At 65.7% G+C, this 19,172-nt stretch overlaps 1 protein-coding gene across 1 annotated transcript; it reads right to left on the bottom strand.

Annotated features, from left to right (window-relative positions):
• Positions 1–18,474, bottom strand: PARVG (parvin gamma). The gene is made up of 13 exons (XM_028533336.2): positions 18,226–18,474; positions 16,518–16,612; positions 15,450–15,514; positions 14,130–14,232; positions 13,112–13,255; positions 12,237–12,352; positions 11,365–11,420; positions 9,713–9,735; positions 7,335–7,393; positions 7,089–7,157; positions 4,998–5,099; positions 591–663; positions 1–337 (listed from the first exon to the last, which is right to left on the bottom strand). Exons 2-13 carry the CDS (start codon positions 16,597–16,599, stop codon positions 228–230), a joined length of 1,002 nt encoding a protein of 333 aa, XP_028389137.1. The 5' UTR covers positions 16,600–16,612; positions 18,226–18,474; the 3' UTR covers positions 1–227.
• Between the last annotated feature and the right edge of the window lie 698 nt (positions 18,475–19,172).

Genomic DNA, 19,172 nt, shown 5'->3' with positions numbered 1-19,172 from the left:
GCTGGGTCAGCAAATGTTCACGCGCATGTGACAGCCCTTCCCGGGACCCTAGCAGGTGCCCAAGTCCCTCCCAGAAATACATCTGTTAAAATAAACCGAGTGAGGCCAGGGGTCGGCTCAAAATGGACCCGCGCCTGGCGGGTTTACATAGTCAGACAGACAGAAACAGGACACGGGGGTGGGGGGGCTCCAGCTGAGCAGAGCAGCAGCTTTGGGGGGGCAGTTGGTTAACTTGGGGGTCCGCGGGGCATCCTGTCCGTGCCTTCTTTCAGCTTGTGCTTGCGGAACAGGCTGTAGAGGACCCGCAGCGTGCTCTTGGGGTCCTTGTTCACGATGGCTGCGGCCGGAGGAGAGGGGGAGGCCGGTCAGGGCAGGGCAGGGCAGGGGCCGCCCCACCGTCCCACCGTCCCACTCTGCCCGGGACCCAGGGGCTTCCCGGGACGCGGGGCTTCTGTGCCAACTCCCGAAACCCCGGGCAGACCCGGCAGTCGGCCGTCCTCAGCCTGAATTCCCCGGGACCGCTCCGTGCACCCCGCTCCGGGCTGGCTGCACAAGGGACGGGCCGGAGCCCCGCGGGGCCGCGCACACACCTTCGGCGCTGACGGGCTGGTCGAGCAGGCCCTCGGTCTTCAGCAGCTCCAGGGCCAGGGTGACGTTGTGCACCTGTCATGACGAGACCCCATCAGATGCTGTCAAAACAAGGCCACCCCGGTCCAGGCCCTGACCCCAGTGGCAGGCCCGCCCCTCACTGGTGACATCCGTCACACATCAGGGAGGCCACCTCTGGCAGGAATGCGGTCATCACCAAGGAGGATAAGGGAAGGCTTCCTGGTGGAGGTGGTGCCTGGAGGTAAGGCCACCAGGGGAGGGGACTTGGCTGGGAGTAGAAGCATGGGCTCGCCCTGACCTCTTCTGAGGCCACCCCTGACCCTGAGGTGACAGGTCCCCTCAGCACCAGCTCAGTTGCAGAGGCAAAGCACAGATGAGGAAACCAAGGCTCCTTGTGGCGGAGGGGCTAATCTGCACTGACGAGACAGAAAGTGCTAGAAGTAGGTCTGTGACACTCAGATGCCTGTGCAAAGCGGGACGGGGCTGGGGGGACTGCCTCTGCCCAGGGCAGGGGGCCTCAGTCCAGCTCGGTCACTGGGCGGCCCCGGGCAAGCTGCTCACACCCAGGCCTCCCCTGCTCCCCTGCTCCCCTGCAGGGCGGGGTCACCGCCACCGCCCCCACACCTCGGTACAGGACACGGCGTGGGGAGCCCTGTCATCCTGGGCTCAGAGCAGACCCTCCACTGGGGGGCGGTCACCTCCCTCGACACATCCGGCCTCTCCCTGGGCCTCCGATGCCGCCAGACGGAGCCCACCCTCTGTGTGGGGTGGCAGCCCAGAGCCGTAGGGAGAGAGGGTGGGGGCGTGGGGCGAGCGAGGTCTACAGCTGGCCACGCCCCCGACTCACTGGGGCCTCAAGCAGGTCCTTCCTTCCATGGTCTCGGCCACCCGAAGGTCCACTGTGGGGGCTGGACATCCCAGACAGGTGGCCAGCCATCCCAGCCCCACAGCCCACTTCCCACATGCCAGGCAGTTCCCATGGCAACCCAGCCAGGCGCCTGGAGGCCCAGGTGGCAGCGTGGTGGACGGAGCCGACAGGCCCATGCAGGGTCCGGCCCCGCCCAGGCCGCCTACGGTCACCTCGTGGGTCTGGTCTGGGCAGGAGGGGTCCTGAGAGCTGGGTGGGACCTCCGTGCATCGGCCCCCACCAGGTCGACGAAAGTCACAGGTCAGACGAGGCCCACACCCTGGCTGGGCCTCAGGCCCCCCACCTGTTCCCGGGAAACAGCCCACCTTCCAGCTGGGTCACTTTCCAGCTGGGTCACCTTCCTGCTGGGTCTTTGGACTCAGCTTGGAGCAGGCACCTGCCATCCAAGGGGTCTCTGACGGACGGGACCCGAAGGCACCGCACAAGGTCTGGAGGTGGGGCGAGGAAGGCATGGCGGGGGCCTGGCCTCAGCTAAGGCTGCCCCGCACGTCCCCGGGGTGGAGGCTCCTACAAGGGCCCGTGGGTGGGACGGGTGGGAGTACTCAAGGCCCCCAAGAAAAGACGAACCCCGAGGGAGATGAGGGTGTGGGTCACAGTCCTGGGCCAGGGGGACACTAGGCAGAGTCCAGGGAGTACCTTCCCCCCGCCCCCCAGGGCTCCTGCTGTGTCCTGGGGCGCAGGGCTGGGGCCCCCCTGGCAGCTGGCTCAGCGCGGGGCTGCCCGGTGCCGGAAGGCCACCCTCCCTTGGGACCTGGCAGGCACGGTGAGCAGGTCCTTCCCCACTGCGGACGGTTGGCGTTGGAGCATCAGACGGACAGAGCGGCTGAGCCGGGGCTGCTCCAGGATGGGAGAGGGTGCGGGAGCGGCAGGGCTGTGCCCTCTACGGTTGGTCGGTCAAGAAGAAGAAACAAAAGCTGCCACAGGGTCCCAAGCGGGGGTGGCCACACCTCTGGGGACGGAAGGGGGTCTCCGAGTGAGCAGATCCGAGTCTGCCCCCCACCCCATGCTGTAGCTGTGTCCCCGAGTCTTCTCCCCAGACGGGAAAGTTCTGGAGAACGAGCATCGCCATTGCTCTTGTCCACGTCCTCACAGACACTTTCCGCAGGATGCACAGAATGTCAGGTCGGAGTGAGAAGGAGCCACCGGCTCTCCTCTGACAGCGGGAGCCGCTGGGCAGAGGCAGGAAAGTGTCTCCGCCCATTCCCTCGGGGGAGGGGCAGCAGACGCTGGCGTCAACAGAGCAACTGGATGTCCCCTGCCGCAGGCCTCCTCGGAGCCTGGGACACGTCACGGTGCATCACGACCCTCCGAGATGGCGCGTGTTCTCCCGCGTTGTTTCACCGTCGGGGCCGTCTGTCCGAGCCTCTCAGGAGACCACTGTCCGGGAGACATGCGGTCCACTCGCGTATTTCCAAAGTAGTGATGGAGCGTGGACTCCGCACTGGCCTGGCCGAGGGCAGCGCCGACCTGCCCCGGCCCCCGCTGCAGCCGGTGCCTGGAGGGTCACTGCTAGCGCCGCCCCGGCAGGGCCACGCGTGCTCCCGTGGGTCGCTCCAGCTGCCACTCCTCCTCAACGGGCACAGCCTAAAGTGGGCGGAGCTGCCCGGGCTCCGGAACCCTCTCGCCACGCTCTGCCCAAAGCATCATTTTCCTCCCGTGCCCCGTGGGGGAGGATGAAGGTGAAAATGCCGAGCTCCGCCGTGGAGCCGACGGGAGGTCCCGACCCGGGCGGGAGGAGGCGTCCGTCCTCGGGGGACAGTGTTAACTGTGTGTGGCAGCAGCCAACACTCCCTGGCTCCCGTGCCGTGGTTTCCACGGGGCAGACGGTCTGTCTCCCTCCGACCCCGATGTCCCCGCTGCCCAAACGGTGATCTCACGCGGACACCGTCAGCAAGGAAGGTCTGAGAATGACAGACCCGACTTCCCCAGGCCACTCTGCCGGCGGGCGTCCCGCCTTCTGAAGGGCTCTCGCTCCCTCCCCCTTCGACCACTGCTGTGCTCAGCACATCTGTCACACGTCCCCGTGGCTGGGTCTCCAGGAACCTGCCGACCACATGCATACCCCGGGGCAGAGCTAAGCGGCTGCCTCTTTCTCCCACATTGACTGACGTGGCTGGTCTTCGGCAGCTGGTTCTAAAATCATAGGCTGCATGGGGACATTTGCCCCCAGCTTGCAACTGGGGCTGGGAAGTGTGCAAGATATTGAGCATGGGTCTAGAGGTCCCCTCGACACCCGGGTCACAAAGCAGGGACCCCTGAGCTGTTCTGGGACTCAGCCCGCATGCGTCCTGGCCCGGTCCTTCGTCCCCTTTCTCGCACGGCTCACGGGTCAGGGTCCCATCTCCCGGATGCAGGGCTGGCCCCACGGTCTCAGCCTCAGTGTGGATCCCCCCGAGGCCCTGCGCTGGCCCAGCAGCATGGGGGGCAAGCCTCCTTCTCAGCCACAGGGAGGCTCCGTGCCTCCACCCTCTTCGGGGTTCCCACCGACCCCCCAGGAAGGAAGCAAAGGGTGAGGCAGCTCTGGCTTCAGGGACAGACGAGCCTGGACGCCATTCTGGCCTCTGCCCAAACCAACCATGTGCCCTTGACCGCTCACTGGACCCTCCTGCACTCGGGTTCCTGCCTACGGAGACGGGCAGGGGACAGTCCCTGCTGACCGCAGAGGCCGGCTTGCAGGGGGTCAGCGAGTGCACCCAGCAGGCCTGTGGGGGGAGCCCGCATGGGCCCCGATTCCACGCCCACACACTTTGCAGGGCTCTCCTGTATCCCCGCCAAGGCCGTGGGGCCTGCTCTGGCCGAGAGCGTGAGGCCAGCCCCCACCACAGGGCCGAACCGCAGACAACCGCCCCGAATGCTGGTGCTTCGATCCACCGCCGAGCCTCTGCCGACACTGCGCCCTCCCCCCGGGGTCCCCGCCGCAGTTGCCTGTGTGGACCACACCCTCATCATCGTGTCACAAGCCACCCACCCCTTACACAACGACTTTCCTGATTTCTTCAGGTCACACGAACCGCCCTTTCCTCAGATCCCTCGCTGGCCCACGCGCAACGAGCCAGCACGCCTCCCCGTGGCCCCGGAAGGCCGCGCAACGTTGAGAGGTTGCAAAAGCAGGCCCGGCATGGCATTGGCTCTGGGGACCCCGCAGCGCAGGGCCTGACCCCAAGCAGGGCCTCCCGGAACGAGGGATGAGGAGCATGGTGGGTGGGTGGACAGGTGGGCGGGTGGATGGATGGATGGGCAGGTGGGTGGACAGGTGGAAGAGGGAAGGGGTGACAGGATTGGGTGGACGGGCACGTCGGTGGAGGGGAGGGAGGGGGTGGTGAGCAGACACACAGGCACACGGACTTCCTCTCCACCCTGCCCTTCACCCGGAGGTGACCCGATAAGGGCGGGCCGTGCCGGTGCTGTCGCTGGGTCCGCTCAGAAGCAGATCACCCCAGGAGCATCTCTGGACACTCACCATTTCCTCAGGAGAGTTGGGCGTGAGGTAGAATTCCTTCAGGTGCAGGAAGAAGCCTTCCAGCTGTCCGATCAGCAAGAGTAAGATGACTCCATCTGCCAACTACAAGGTGGGGGCGTCTGGAGAGGAGGCACGTGGCCGGCCAGGGGACCCTGCTCTGCCTCTCAGGCCAAGTGGGCCTGTGGAGGTCACGCAGCCTCTCTGGGCCTCAGCGTCCTCCTTGGGAAAGGCGGCCAGCACCCCTGACCTTGAAGCCTCGCCGTGGACACCGGCCGCGGCGAGCACAGAGCGGCTACCGGAGGCCTGGCACCTAGGCCGCGCCCAGTGAGAGGAGCTGTGGCCTGCGCAGGGGAGCCCACCTCCTCCCATCCTGCCAACCCCCCACGTCCCGGTCCCCGAGCTCCAGCAGCGCAGGCGAAAGCGGAGTTCAGGGTGAAGCTGCCCCGTCAGGAACAGTCAGAGAACAGCGCACGGCTCACGGTGCCGGCCACCGTGTTACTATCTCCGCCTGTCCCATCTGTTGGGCTCCAGGACAAAGCCGGCTTCCAGCACTGGCGTGGCCCATGCTGACCCAATCCCGTCCCCCCGCCCCCAACCATGCCAAGTGCAAGGTTGTGTATCAGACGGAAACCTCCCCTCGAAGACCTGGATGGAAATTTCTCATGTTAGGTCCTGTCTGATGGCGTTTGGCCCGAAATCTTTGCTGCTGCTGCTCTGTCCTGGTGATGCCACCGAGACACCAGGGCCCCCAAAAGCCCCTCCTGGTCAGCCGTCTCTGAACACCGTCCTTGCCCAGGCCACCATCCTCCGAACACCGTGGTGTCACCGGGGGAGGGAGAAAGATGACACAGGCCGAATGCAACCCTAGCACGTCGCCCTGTTTGCACTCGTGCATGATGTAATGAAACGCAAATTCATTATGCATGTCATGACCCCGGGGCACAGGGTCATGATCTCATTCGTCACTTGTGGTGCCGTGAGGTTGGCATCCTTGTACCCGTTTTCAGAGAAGAGGAGCCTGAGGTTCGGAGAAGGCCAGGCCCCGGGGCGCACAGCCAGCGTGGGGGTGTCCTCGGAGCCCGGGGCAACACGGGTCCCTCTGCTGGCTCCACCCTGCCGTGTCCCCACGCCACACCCCACGGGCTTCCCCCGTGGCCACCGTGTGAGGTGGTGATGAGCACAAACTCTGGCCTCGGCAGGCTGGGGTTCAAATCCCTGTGTGACCCTGGATGAGTTCATCAACCTCTCTGGGCCTCCATGCGCTCATCTGTGAAACGGTGATGAGCACCAGTTCCCAGCTCAGGGCGTGTTGGGAGGCCTCTAGGAGATGAGGTCTGTGACGTGCTTCGCTTGGGGACTGGCACATAGTGAGGGCTTTGCTGGCCTTAGCTGCCAGGCCCCGGAGGCGAGCGCCCCCTGACCTCACTGGCTGACGTCAGGGTGTGTCTGAGAAGTCGGCAGCTCCAGCTGAGATCGCCGGAAGCCATTCCGTCCACCTGGGGCCAGACCGACCTCTCCACCCCGGCCACACTGCTGAGCACAGCCCAGGTGGCCAACGCCTGCCCCTCCCCCCCAGCGCCATGCTGGCGACCCACCTCTCAGCCCTCCCGATGCCCCTGCATTAAGGGAACACGCGTGGCACATGTCCTCCCCAGGACGATTTGGTGCATGTCCGCCCACGGCCGCGGGGCAGTGTTGGCACCTGCCGCACCGGCACCCACGCAAACCTCACCAACACCGTGGCGCGCACAGGACACAGGCAATGCACGCGTGCTTTGAGTCTGGTGTGTGCCCGTCTACGGTTAATCTGGAAAAACTAGCTGAAAGTGCTCACTTCACCATGAAAAGTAAGGACAGCACGGGGGGACCCCTGTACAGTGGGACCCCCACAGTGTCCCTGGCTGGTGACGCTGCCTGCCAGCAACACCCCTGGTTGGAGAGGAGGACCCCAAGGCCCTGAGAGGTGACACCCCCACCCCACCCCAGGCTACAGGAGGTGGGCGGCTCCCAGTGCCCTGTGGGGTCCCTGACAGCTGTCCCAGTTCCCTGACAGCTGTCCCTGCCCCATGCGCCCCGCGGCTGAGCCCCTACCTGCGTGTCCAGGTCCTGCACGGACAGGCCCAGGCCCTCCATCTTCTGGTTGATGAAGGTCACGATGGCCTGCCCACGGAAGAACGCAGACCCCAGGCTCAGGGTGCAGCCTCCCGGCTTGGGGGATCAGGAGCCCTGCCCGTCCCCGCACGGCACCCAGCAGGCGCGGCCTGGGGCCCAGTTTCTTCCACCCGAGGCCGAGGCAGGGGGGAGGCGGGAGGGCGGTAGAGCTCTCTGCGCTCTCACCTCTTTCACGGCCTTCACTTTCTCCGGCGCCAGCTTGAACAGCTCATCAAACACGTCCTCTGCAGACAGACCCAGTGAACACCTCGTTACGATGCTGTTATCTTGGAGCCAAACGGGGGCTTTCTTCCACAAAACTTTCTCTGAGCACTCAGTCCAGGGGGAGCCACAGTTTTAGCTTAAGGGTCTTGAATTTAAAAACAGGCCTGGGTGCAGGTCACCGCTTCCCTGGCTGGGGGCTGGGGGGCAATCGCCTTCCCTCTCTGGGCCCTGGTTCCCTCGCCTGCAAAGCGCGGCCCGCCGTACCCACCAGGCAGGGTGGTTGCAGGGATGGGAGCGGGCCTGGAGGCTGGGCTCGCAGCCGAGCCTCAGCGAACAGCCCTCCTTCCCGTGGGGGACGCCTTGCGCTGTGTGCTTTCGGCTGCCACCCCTCCCTCTGGGAGTGGGCCTGGCCTCCCCCCAGCTCCCTGCTCCACCCACATGTCCTGGGGGCTGCCGCAGGCGGTGAGCGGGGGTCAGGTCCGGACGGACACTCGGCCCGCAAGTCCCCTCATGGGCATCTGCGGTGGCAGAACGAGGGCACGGAGCTCTCCCAGGTGCCCGGGCCTGCAGCGCGCAGACGGCCTGTGCCCTCAGTGGCCGTGCCACCCCGTGGGGTCTGGGGGCCGAACGGCATCTTGGCAGCTCGCGCTCCGGTCCAGCCTCAGAGGCCCGACGCCGTCTCTGCACGGCCACCTACACTGTCACCGTCCCTGGCTGTCACCCTCCCTGGGGTGCCCAGTGCCCGGGCTCTGAGTGCACACGGTGGGCAGGAGAACGGCCTTCGGATCCGCCTCTCAGTGGCCGTGCGCCCGCAAGCGAGTCACCGCCCCCCTGCGCCTGCCTGTCCCTTTGTTAGCCGATGCGGAAGAGGGGCACCGGCGGGTTCCGTGCCGTCGAAAAGCCCCATCAACCGGTAACCACAGCGCAGACACCAGTGTCCCTCCTGGCCTGCGGCCGGGGAGACTGTCACCGAAGGAGCCGGGAGCGGGAGGCAAGGGTGTGCTCGGGTGACACAGGCCGGAACACAGAGAATGTGCTCGAAGTGGTTTGCAGCAGGCCCTGCTCTGTGTCCCTGCCCCTTACCGAGCGGCCCGTCTTCATGCTGCCCCTGAGCAAACTCGGCTCCGCGGGCAACCCCACGTGTCCTCACGCGGCCCCTCCACACACACACACACACACACACGCAGGCAGGCAGCGCTGCACCTCCCCTCACCTCCCTCCCCTGCCAGCCTCCCCCTGCCCGTCCTGAGAGGCCCCTTGTGGGACATTATTTCCATCTCTGCAGGTGACGTGCCCCTTGGAGGACCCCCTGCCCGTACAGTCTGTGTCCTGGGTGGGGAGGAGTCAGGGAGGAAACATAATGTTAGGGTGGGTGAGTGGACACAAGGACGCATGGATGGATGGATGGATGGATAGATAAACATTATAGATGGATGGATGAATGGTGGATGGATTGATGGTGGATGGATGGATGGTGGATAGTGGGATGGGTGGGTGTATGGATGAAGAGATGAAGAGCTGACCTAGCCAGCTGACTGAGGAAGGAAGGAAGGAAGGAAGGGAGGAAGGAAGGGAGGGAGGAAGGAAGGAAGGGAGGGAGGAAGGAAGGAAGGGAGGGAGGGAGGAAAGACTGGGTCAGTCCGTTGATTGGTGACGGGCTCTGTCACAAGAGCAGCAGCCACACTGCGGACCAATCACCGTGAAGCGCTCACACTATGTGCTAAACGCACTTACAGACCTAACAGGTGGGTGCCCTTATTAACCCCGTTTCACAGACGAGGGGATGAAGTACAGACGGACTGGGAGATCACCCAAGTTCACATGGCTGATAAATGGGAGAACCGGTGTTTGATCCCAGGCCTTCTGCTCCAGAGCCCACACACTGCACAGCCCCGCCACCCTGCACCCACAGGAGCAGAGCCACAGGGAGGAGCAGCCAGGCCCACGCCAAGACAGGCAGGAAGGGGCACAAAGGGGCCAGGAGAAAGCCCGAGACACAAACGCAGACCACGGAGGAAATGGGGGAGGACACCCAGAAGTGAACCCCTTGTGGTTGTAACATGGGGGCCCCAACCCCCAAGCCACAGACCGGGGTGGCCCTGTTAGGGACCCAGGAACCAGGCCACACAGCAGGGGGTGAGCGGCGGGGCCAGGGCCAGCGAGGGAGGATTCGAATTCAGGTGCATTCCGCCTGAGCCCTGCCCCCTGTGCCCCTCCCGCCCAGCACGTGGAAGAATCGTCTCCCACAAAACCCGCCCCCGGTGCCACGCAGGCCGGGCACCGCTGTTTGAACACGTATCAGACAGAAACAGCTTTGCTCAGGCCACGGAAGTACTCACTTGAAGGCCGGTCCTTGTCCGCGCTGAGGGGAAATGGTGGGGGAGAAAAGAGCGAACACGTGGTTAAAAACAATCTTGACACTTACAATTTTTTCACGTGACAGGCCCGGGCCCTGGCGAGGAGGACGGCAGAGCCGGCTGTCTCGTCCCCGGCGGCTTTGTCGGGAGGCAGCCGGCGGGAGCGCCCGGCAGGAGGGCGCCCTCCCCTGGGGCCCCTGCACCCGAGGGTCTGGGTTCGGTTCTTCTGGGGGTGGCCCCTCTAGGTCAGGGGGCGGGAGTGTCTTCCACAGACAATAAAGTGCACAAATCCTACATTTACAGCGTGTGTACTTGTGCACACCTGTGTGATCCTCACCCTCAGGGAGGTACGGAACCTTCCCGGCACCGCCGGGTGTGCCCTCCCGTCCCCCCAACACACACACACACACACACACACACACACGTCACTGCCGTTTTCATCTCCGACCGTCCACTAGTTCCGTCTGTTCTGGAGTCTGTGCAAGTGAAACCACCCAGTATGTGCTCCTGTGGGTCTGGCCTCTCTCACTCTGTTTTTATTGTGTTTGAATGGTTTTTCTTTGACTTTCTTGTTAAATTGTCCACCCCACTCCTGCCCCCTACAAGCAAGGTTCTGGGCCCAAAGCCGGCCCAGCTCTCTCGGGAGCCAGGCGGCCCCCTGCGGGGGGCTGGTGCCGTGGCGGGGGGAGGGGGCAGCCCGGAACGGGGCTCCGGCGCCCAGCACAGAGGCAGACTGCCCGGAGGGGGAGGGACAGGCGCCCGTGGGGCAGGGCGCACGCAGGGAGCCGGAGGGGGGCTCACTGCGGTTTCTGGGCTCACAGGGCAGAGAAGGGCGAATTTAGGGTCACAGGGGGGAAGGGACATGGTGCAATGGGCTTCAGTCGCCCCCGCAAGCGCCCCAAACACCTTCTCGGACCCTGAAGCTTCGGCCTCACTGGAGCCAGTTCAGAGCAGGTGCCCGGGAGGCCGCTCGGCCTCACTGAGTCTGGGGGGGAGGGACAAGGCCCCCCCCAGGGGTGTCTGTGGGGAAGTTAAATGGGCTAACACGTGCCCAGAACCCACTGGCGTGAGGGGCCGGCCAGGCCTGCCAACTCCGACCCCCGCCATGCTCAGCTCGCTCAGGGCACGGCTGTCCCCCACCTACCGTGGTTCGAGGCCCACCCCCGCTCTCCAGTGGAAATCCAGGTGCCCTAGACTGGGGGGACCTCGGGACTGGGGTGCACGGGGTGCGGGAAGGTCACCTCACACACATCTGTAACCCTCACCACAGCCTCAACAGGTAGGAATGGGTCCCCATCTTGCGGAGGAGCAAGAGGCTCAGAGGGGGCAGGTGATTTGCCCGAGGTCACACAGCGCACACACGGACGAGCCTAGGTGTGAGCCCAGGTGGAGCCGACCGCCAGGCCTGCGAGCCGAGGACAGCTGACCCCTCCCAGCTGGGCTTGGTAGGGGTGATGCGGGCCGAGGGAGCTCAGTCGGCTGGGTGCCCCGTGCACCTGCCTGAGAGGCCCGGCAGGGTGGAGGGCCCTGGGGCACCCCCACAGGGTGGGGAGGACAGGCGGAGCGTGAGCACCCCCACCCCGAAGGCCAGGCAGGTCCGCCCCTGTGCCCCTGCGCCCAGGCCGGCCCCTCACCTGCACTCGGTGAGCTGCTCCACGGACTTCTCCGACTTCAGGCCGCTCTTGGTGCTCTGAGGGGGGAGAGAGGAGAAGGAACAGCCGTCCCGGGAAACTCGGGGCCCCCCGCCTGCTGCTCAGTCTTGTGGGGGCCCGAGCAGCCCAGAGGACCCCAGGCGACCCTGCTGCAGGTGGATCACTTTAATTAATGGTTTTGAGAGAAGCAAGAATCACTCAGTTGAGTGAGGCTGGACTGGCGCACTCTGTCGGGTCACGTTACAGGCGTGCCCCGGGCTGGGATGCCGGCTGCTCCCTGGGCACCCAGAACCTGGGGGGACTGGGGCGCAGATGGGGCCCCATCTGCGGCACTGAGTCTGCGAGAGAGGTTCTTGGCTTCGGACCCTTTGCCCTCACCCCCAGCACGAGCCATGCACACACTAGACAGAGTGCCCCTCGGGGTGGACGGTCCTCCCAGGACCGCCATCACAGCCATTGGCTAGTGGACGAGAGACGATGCCGAGGACAGTGGTTAGGACTCGGTGGTGTCAGGGCTCCCAAAAGGCCACAGACAGATGGCCACTGATGGCCCACGGGATGTGACTGCCAGCAGCCGGGACCTCATAATGCCCGCTGGCAGGGGCCACCTGCTGACATAAGTCACCAACCTCCGCATGGCCCCTCTGGGTCCCTGCCACCTCCCCTGGCATCTCGGCACCTCCCCCCGCAGTTCCAGCTCCTGCTGCTGCCCTGCTGGGGTTGCACAGTTCCCACGGTTTTCTAGAGCACACTTGGCTCCTCCCCCTCCCCCACGGCACCCTCAATCCAGGGGCAGTGAAGGGGACCCAGGAAGCTCGCTCCACGCAGTGAGCCCCCCGCTGGCCAGCCCTTACCTCCAGGGTGATCACCTCCACCTGGACGTCGGTGGGGAGGGGCAGGCTGGGCCGGAAGCGCTTGGCCAGAGCCACGAGGAGGTGCAGGGTGGCCAGCAGGTCCTTGTTGAAGACGGCTGGGAGGGGAGAGGGATGCCGGGTCAGAGCCGAGGGGCCACCCATACCTGGGACCCCATGGGGGTCTCCTTATCATCACGACAACCCTCTGCAGACCACGGAGATGGGTGTCCAGCCTGCCGGACAGCAGAGGCCCGGAGATCGACACTCAGACCGGACACAGCACACTGGGCCCCGGGGACCCCACCTCTGGGAACGCAGCCGCCCCTGGCACAGCCCCCCGGGGGCCGGGGTCAGGCAGGGAGGTGCCCTCCGGAGCCCAGTCTACCACGGAACACAACCGCGCGTCCTGTCCTACGGTGGGGACACCGGCTGGACAAATGGGTAGATTTAAGCGTGACCTGACGCAGGTCACCATTGTCAACACTGGTCAAACCTGGAGGGGCCAGCCCAGCAGAGGTAACCGAAGCAAGTGTGTGTGGGAGGGGGCTGGGAGGGGCCCTCTCGCAGGGCCGTGGGCGGGCCATGGGCCGTGGGACTCTGTGAGCAGTGGCCATGCCACGGACCAGACCGTGCACCACCCTCGTGCTGTGTGGCTGCCGTGACGCCCTCGGGGAGCGGCTGTGTGCTCCTCAGCTGGGAGCCTGACTCTGCCCCTGCCCGCGGCTCTGCCCACTTCCAGGCCCCGGGGCCGCGTGCCCTCACCTGAGGTGGCGGAGCCCGTCCCTGGTGGATAAAGGAGAAGCCGCCCCCACTCCGAAGGAAGGACCCAGGCTCCCCCGCCCCACCCTGCCCGCTGCTCCTCCGAGCCCAGGTACCGTCCACGCTCCACTTGAGCGGCTGCTTGTCGTCCCCCTGCAGGCTGCGGTTGGTGGCCTCCAGCACGGCCTCCAGCTTGCGCCGCTGGCTCATGGCGGTCAAGGCGATCTCCTCCACCTCCAGCTTGATCCCCGCCAGCTTCTCTGAGTTTGGGAAGGGGCCGTGGAGGGCGGTGAGGGCAGGAGAAGGGGAGAGAGGGGGAGGGGAGACAGAGTTTGGGGCCCTGCGATGGGGGCGGACCCACAGCCAGGGCGCCTCCTCCCAGAGGCAGAGCCTGGCTCTGACCCAGCCCACCTGGGCAGACCAGGTGTGGGATGGGAGCAAGCCCCGCCCCTCACCTTGACCACGCCCTTGCCCACTCCCAGCTCCCCTAACTTCCTTTCTGCAGGGCAGTGTGGCGGCCCATGGTTAAAGTGCACCCCCCTGCTTTCTTCACCGGGAGACCTTGGACAAGAGCCTCGGTTTGCTCCTCTGTGAAATGGGGACAGTAACCTCCTGCTCCGCAGGAAGGGTTCAGGCAGCCTTGGCCGAGGCTGTGGGATTGCTCCCGAGCCCTTGGTAACCGGCGGCTGTCGGCTCGCCAAGGACCAGAATCAGACCCCCCGGCCCTCCAGCACCTCCCGGCTGTGTGCCGAAGACAGACCTTGGGCCAACTCGGCCTCACACCAGCAAAGGGAGACAGAGGGCAGGTGGGGAAGGCCCGGGGGCCAGGAGGCGGCCCTGAGGGGGGTTTCTGGGCCGAAGCTGCTGGGCCATCGCCTGGCCTGCCATACCTGCAGCGGCCGGGGTGGCGTGGCAGCCCCGGGCCCACGCGGGTTTGTTTGGTATCCCCGGCAGCCTACAAACGGCAAGCACTACATAGGTGCTCGCCAGGTGGTGTGGAGGTGGGAGGTCCAAGATTTGGCAGAAACGAAGCAGGAACTGGGGCCCCGGGCTGAGCCACAGGGGGGGGGATGAGGCTGGGCGAAGAGCTCACCTGCAGGGAGCAGGTGCGGGGCGGGGGGGGCTGCCACTCACGGAAAAGGTGGTGCAGGATGAGCCCGTCAAACAGGTCCTCCTCCAGGCTCCGGACCACAATGTGCTCCGGCAGGAGCTCGGCGTTGATCCACTCCATCAGCACCTGCGGGCCCCCAGAGGCTGCTGGCCGGGGGCCGCTTCCCCCCCCGCCGGCCCCTCACCCTGCGCAGCACTGCCCTCGTCCTGGAATGCCCTCTTCCCACCTGCCAACTGCCCCCCATCCTTCAAGGGCAGGTCCGACGTCACCTCCTCTAGGAAGCCCTCCCAGATCTCGCAAACTGAGTTCAGGCCTGCTCTAGGCTCCTGAAGCCCCCCTGCTTCTCTCCACCACAGCCCTGGGCACCAGGGGGCTGACGCGGGTCCTGTGTAAGGTGTTAGCAATACAGGGCTGCCGGCGTCCCCTCCCAGGCCCCGACCTTCACCACTGTGGGCACACCGCCCCACTCTGCCTGTGCTCCTCCTCCTCCACACTGGCCTCCAGCAGGCCTGAGCTCCTGCGGCTGCACCTGCTCCATCACTCACCCTGGGGGCGGGGCCTCTTCTCCCACCTTACTTCCCTACTTCCCTTGTCACCCGTGATTGTCACCTCCCAACTCAACCGCCTGCACCCACGTCCTCATGTCAGGACCAGTGTTTGGAGGAGCCCAAGACAAGACGGCATGTCGGCCCCCTGCCAGGTTTTCCAGAAGGGACCCTTGGGGTCCACTCAGTGTCCCGGTGCCCAACGGGGGACAGGTGGGAGGAGGGAGCGGGAGAATGGGGGGGGGGGAGGAGGGAGGGCTGGAAAATGGGCCACAGACCCTCTGGGTGTGGAGGCGGTGCCGCGCGGGAACCTCCCTGGAGGGGCAACAGGCAGGCCGGGAGGAGCCCGGCGGAGTCGGGCAGAGGACGGGGGCCCTGAGCCTGCGCGCCGCTGGTCCTGCAGCCTGGGACGGACCGTGCACTGGGCGGCACCCCTTCCTGCCTCTCCGCCAGCTGCCTGTGGCCGTGGGGAGCTGAGCGGGCGAAGGAGCCCGAGCTTTGGGCTGATGGCCTGGGCCGAGCCCCAGCTCTGCTGCCAGCAGCCACGTGTCCCCCACGGGTCAGCTCGCCTCTCTGACCTTCGGTGTCCCCTCCCCGGGATGCCAGGGACCGCGAATCCCTCTCAGTCCCAAGAGGCTTGCTGGGATCATGTATATAGAGGTATACAGTCAGTGCTCAATAAATGTGCCTCCGTGCAGCCGTTCCACAGGTGTCTGGGGGCCTGGGGTCGGAGGGGCAGGCTGGCCTGCTGTCCCCACCCCAAGAAGACGAAAGGAAGGTTCGAAGAGGTGGCCTTACCTTTTGCAATTCTTCAAATTTGGGGTCCTGCCGGGAAGTGGGGGGCAGGAATTTCTTCTTTTCCCCTGGAAGCAGAGGCAAGCGTGACGTGCGTCTGTGGACCCGGCGGGGCCGCAGCAGCTGCCTCCCTGCAGGTCACCCGTCCACCTGTCCCCTTGGCCACAGGGGGGACTCGGTCCTGCGGCTTCGCACACGGGCGCACACGGGCGCACACGGGTGCACACACGAGCACAAAAGTAGTCACACACAGTCACCCCCACACACTGAGGCACACACAGGCACCTGGGACACACAGCGACACACGCCCACAGACACACAGACGTGCACACACACAGACCTGCACACACAGCACAGACTCAGGCACACCTGCACTTGCACACACACCAGAGACACAGAAACATGTGCTTGCACATGTAGACACACCAACACAAACCTGCACACACTGCACACAGACACATCGACACACCTGCGCACACACCAGAGACAGACATGTGCGCTTGTACACAGACATGCCGACACAGACCTGCACACACACTGCACAGATGTACACCAACACACACCTGCACACATACCTGCGTGCACACACCAGAGACACACTGACACACACCTGCGCACACACACCACAGACACAGTCACACATTTGCACACACACATGCCAACACACACCTGCATGCACACCACACAGAAACTCAGACCAGAGGTCAGATCTGCGCCCAGACTGCGTGTGACGCCCCGTGCCTCGGTTTCCCCGCTTATACAAAGGCGGTGAGAGCACGCCCCCTCGATGCGACGGAGGAGATGCTGCCTGAGAGGCATGCTTGACGCCTCAGCACCCTCCTCCTCAGCGTCCCCATGAGCCTGGAGCTGGGCAGGGATGAGGGCCATGGGGATAACTGCGGAAGGTTCCGTATAAAACGAGAGGCGTAGGCAGGGGCCGGACAGAATGGGTGCTCAGTTGCAGTTTGGAAAGAAGGCTCATTCCCGGCACGGCCTGCTTGGTCCTGTGATGCAGACCCCCCGCTCCGCCCTCCATGCCCCCCCACCCCGCCCAGCCCCCTGGGCACGCACCTTGCAGGAGCTCTTCCTGCTCCGCCTGCAGGCCCTCCCCCTTAGGGAACTGCAGCATGAGGTAGAGGGGGTCGTTATCCATTCTCCTTGCAGTCCTGGGGGTGCAGGGGACACAGGGCGTCACTGTCTGCAGAGCCCCCAACCCGCCCTGTGTCATTTCTTCCAGACCAGGAGGCAGGGGGACAGGGTGGGGCTGGGGCTGGCGGACAGGTCACCGTGCCGCCTAGGCGAGGGGTCAGGGCCCCCGAGGGCAGCAGGCAGCCGGGACTCCGGGTGGGAGAAGCCACTTGGCGAGGGCGCCGCCGAGCACGGGGGCCAGGGCACCCCCAGCTGGGCGCAGAGCAGCCGGCCCACCCTGCCCCTGCAGCACAGGAGGCCCCCAACATACACCCCCCCCCCAGGGCACCCCACAGTCAGGACAAAGGGGGGGCCACGCCTCAGAGCTTGACCAATCCAGGGACCCCTGAGCCTAAGGGGGAGATCTGGGGGCCTGTGGGGGGACATGCGGATGGGTGTTACTCACAGACCTGAGCCTGCGGTGCGGGGTGCGGGGCCCCAGCCCCAGACAGCTGGGCACAGAGCAGCACCTCCGGCCCGAGTGCCGCTGTTCCCTGGGCTGGGTCCCCACTCCAGCCTGAGTGCTCAGGGGTGGCCTGAACCAAGGCTCCCTGCAGTGGGGCTCCTTCTCGGGTGGTTTGGGGGTCTCCCACTCATGACAGCACCCACAGAGTGTACATGACCTCCCTCTCGGGGGGGGGCGGGGGGGCGGGGCGCCCGCTCACACCAGGCCCAGCCGGGCCTCCTTCCTGTTCCCCTCCCGACTTCCTCTCCTGCTCGCGGGCAGCCCTGCCTCCATCCTTCCCTCTCCAGCCCTGGTCCTCCCCGAGTTCCCAACCCTGACAGACATCTGGGGCCCAGGCGCCCTGTGGCTGAGCGGTGGTCAGGTCCAGCCCCAGCGGCAGGGCCCAGAGTTGTGCTTAGAGGCCTCCACGGGGTCAAAGGCCCCACACACCCCCCTCCCAACCACGTTGCACTAGCAGCCGGCCTGGGGCACCCAGGGGCCGTCCTGTCCTGAAGTGGGGGGTAGGTGGGGGACACCGTTGCTGGGCTGGCCCTGCCCCCTGCACCCGCAAGCCCCTTCTTGGGCCCTGGGGCTCGGTGCGAGGGCTGTGGCCAGAGAGGAGGAGAGAGGCAGGCCTGGGCCTCAGGGAGCCCAGCTTCCAGGCCGGCTCTTCCTCACTCTGGCTGTGTGACCCTGGGCAAACGCCCTCCCTTCTCTGGTCCTGACACTTCTTACAAGGAGGGGCTGGACTGCATGCCGGCCAGAGGCGGCCCAGTGGCCATCAGCAGCCCGGGCAGTCCCTTCTCTGCCCGGGCCTCAGTTTCTCCCTCTGAAGACTCGGGGTGGACGAGGCCCAGGGGAGAAGCCGTGGCGAACAGAATCGGTTCACCTGGACACGCAGGGAAGGGGCAGAGCCCTCCCGCCCCTCTGGGCCTCCGGGCAGGAGGGAGTGGCGCCTCTCAGCGTTGGGGGTCGGCGTTGGGGGCGGGGGGCCACTTTGCCGCTCCCTCCGAGGAGACTGGGCTCTCTGGGCTCAGCTCCCGCGGCCCCTCGGGCCCTCCCTGTGTGAGCTCGGACCCCCAAGCACTGGGGACAGACAGAGCGCCCCGGCGGCCGGGACTCCCGGGGCCGAGATGCGGGACTCACCTGGCTGCCTCCTCCGCGCGAGGAAACCAGGGCCACGGAGCTGAAAGAGCGGGCCGGGCTCCACGCAGAAGCAGGTTCCGGGTTCCCTCGGTCAGCAGGGGGCTGCAGGGCCCCAGGAGGCAGGGGCCGGGCGCTCACTTCCTCCAGGCTGGGCCGAGGCTTCTGCAGGGCCCCTGGGCCGGCTGCAGCCGCTTCCTCCCGCCGGGCTGCAGGCCTGGTGCCTCCAGAGCCGCCACCACAGGCCCGCCCGAGGGCTCTGCCCGGGAGCCCACGACCTGGCCGCACCTCCCGGCCCCCCGGGAACCTCAAGAGCAACTCGAATGTAATGTTTCTTCTTCCTCCCCGCGCCCCCCACCGCACAAACCCAGCCTGCTCCTCCCCCTCCCCCAGGCTTCTTGTCTCCAGACAGCAGCGCCAGCCACCCTGCCATGAGGCCACGGGGTGGAAGTCAGCTTCCCCTGGGGCCCCCAGCCCCCACCTGGCCAGAGCCCCTCCTCCTCACCTGGGCCACACAGGAGCCCCCTGCTGGACCCCCACCCTGGCTGCCAGCTTCTCCCACACCCTAACTCCCACCCACGTTGCTCTCCACAAGCAACCAGAGGACCTGCTTCTCGACCCGACTCACTCGAAACCCACCAATGGCGTCCAATAGCTCTTAAAATAAATCCACCAGCCCTGGCCGAGTAGGTCAGTTGGTTAGAGCATTGTCCTGCTATGCCAAGGTTGCAGGTTCGATCCCCAGTCAGGGCACATGCACGAATCAACCAAGGAATGCCTAAGTGAAGTGGAACAACAAATGGATGTTCCCGTCTCTTCCTTCCTGCCTTCCTTTTCTCTGAGACCCACCTGACGGGCTCTGGGCCAGATCTGAGCCCCGCTCGCTCCACAGCCTGGCTCTTTCCAGCACGTTTGTGACATCGGTGTTTTTTTTTTAATAGCGCTGTGGC

Source organism: Phyllostomus discolor, chromosome 2, assembly GCF_004126475.2.
Source record: "Phyllostomus discolor isolate MPI-MPIP mPhyDis1 chromosome 2, mPhyDis1.pri.v3, whole genome shotgun sequence".
NCBI lineage: Eukaryota > Metazoa > Chordata > Mammalia > Chiroptera > Phyllostomidae > Phyllostomus > Phyllostomus discolor.
This window is presented reverse-complemented; position numbering and strand designations above follow the sequence as displayed.

Excerpts from the sequence above, each read along its gene's own strand:
- PARVG (XM_028533336.2), bottom strand. The coding sequence starts at position 16,599 with ATGGATAACGACCCCCTCTACCTCATGCTGCAGTTCCCTAAGGGGGAG. Across the intron at positions 14,233-15,449 it reads AATTTGAAGAATTGCAAAAG|GTGCTGATGGAGTGGATCAA; the intron begins GTAAGGCCACCT and ends GGGGGCCCGCAG. Across the intron at positions 7,394-9,712 it reads GGACAAGGACCGGCCTTCAA|AGGACGTGTTTGATGAGCTG; the intron begins GTGAGTACTTCC and ends GTCTGTCTGCAG.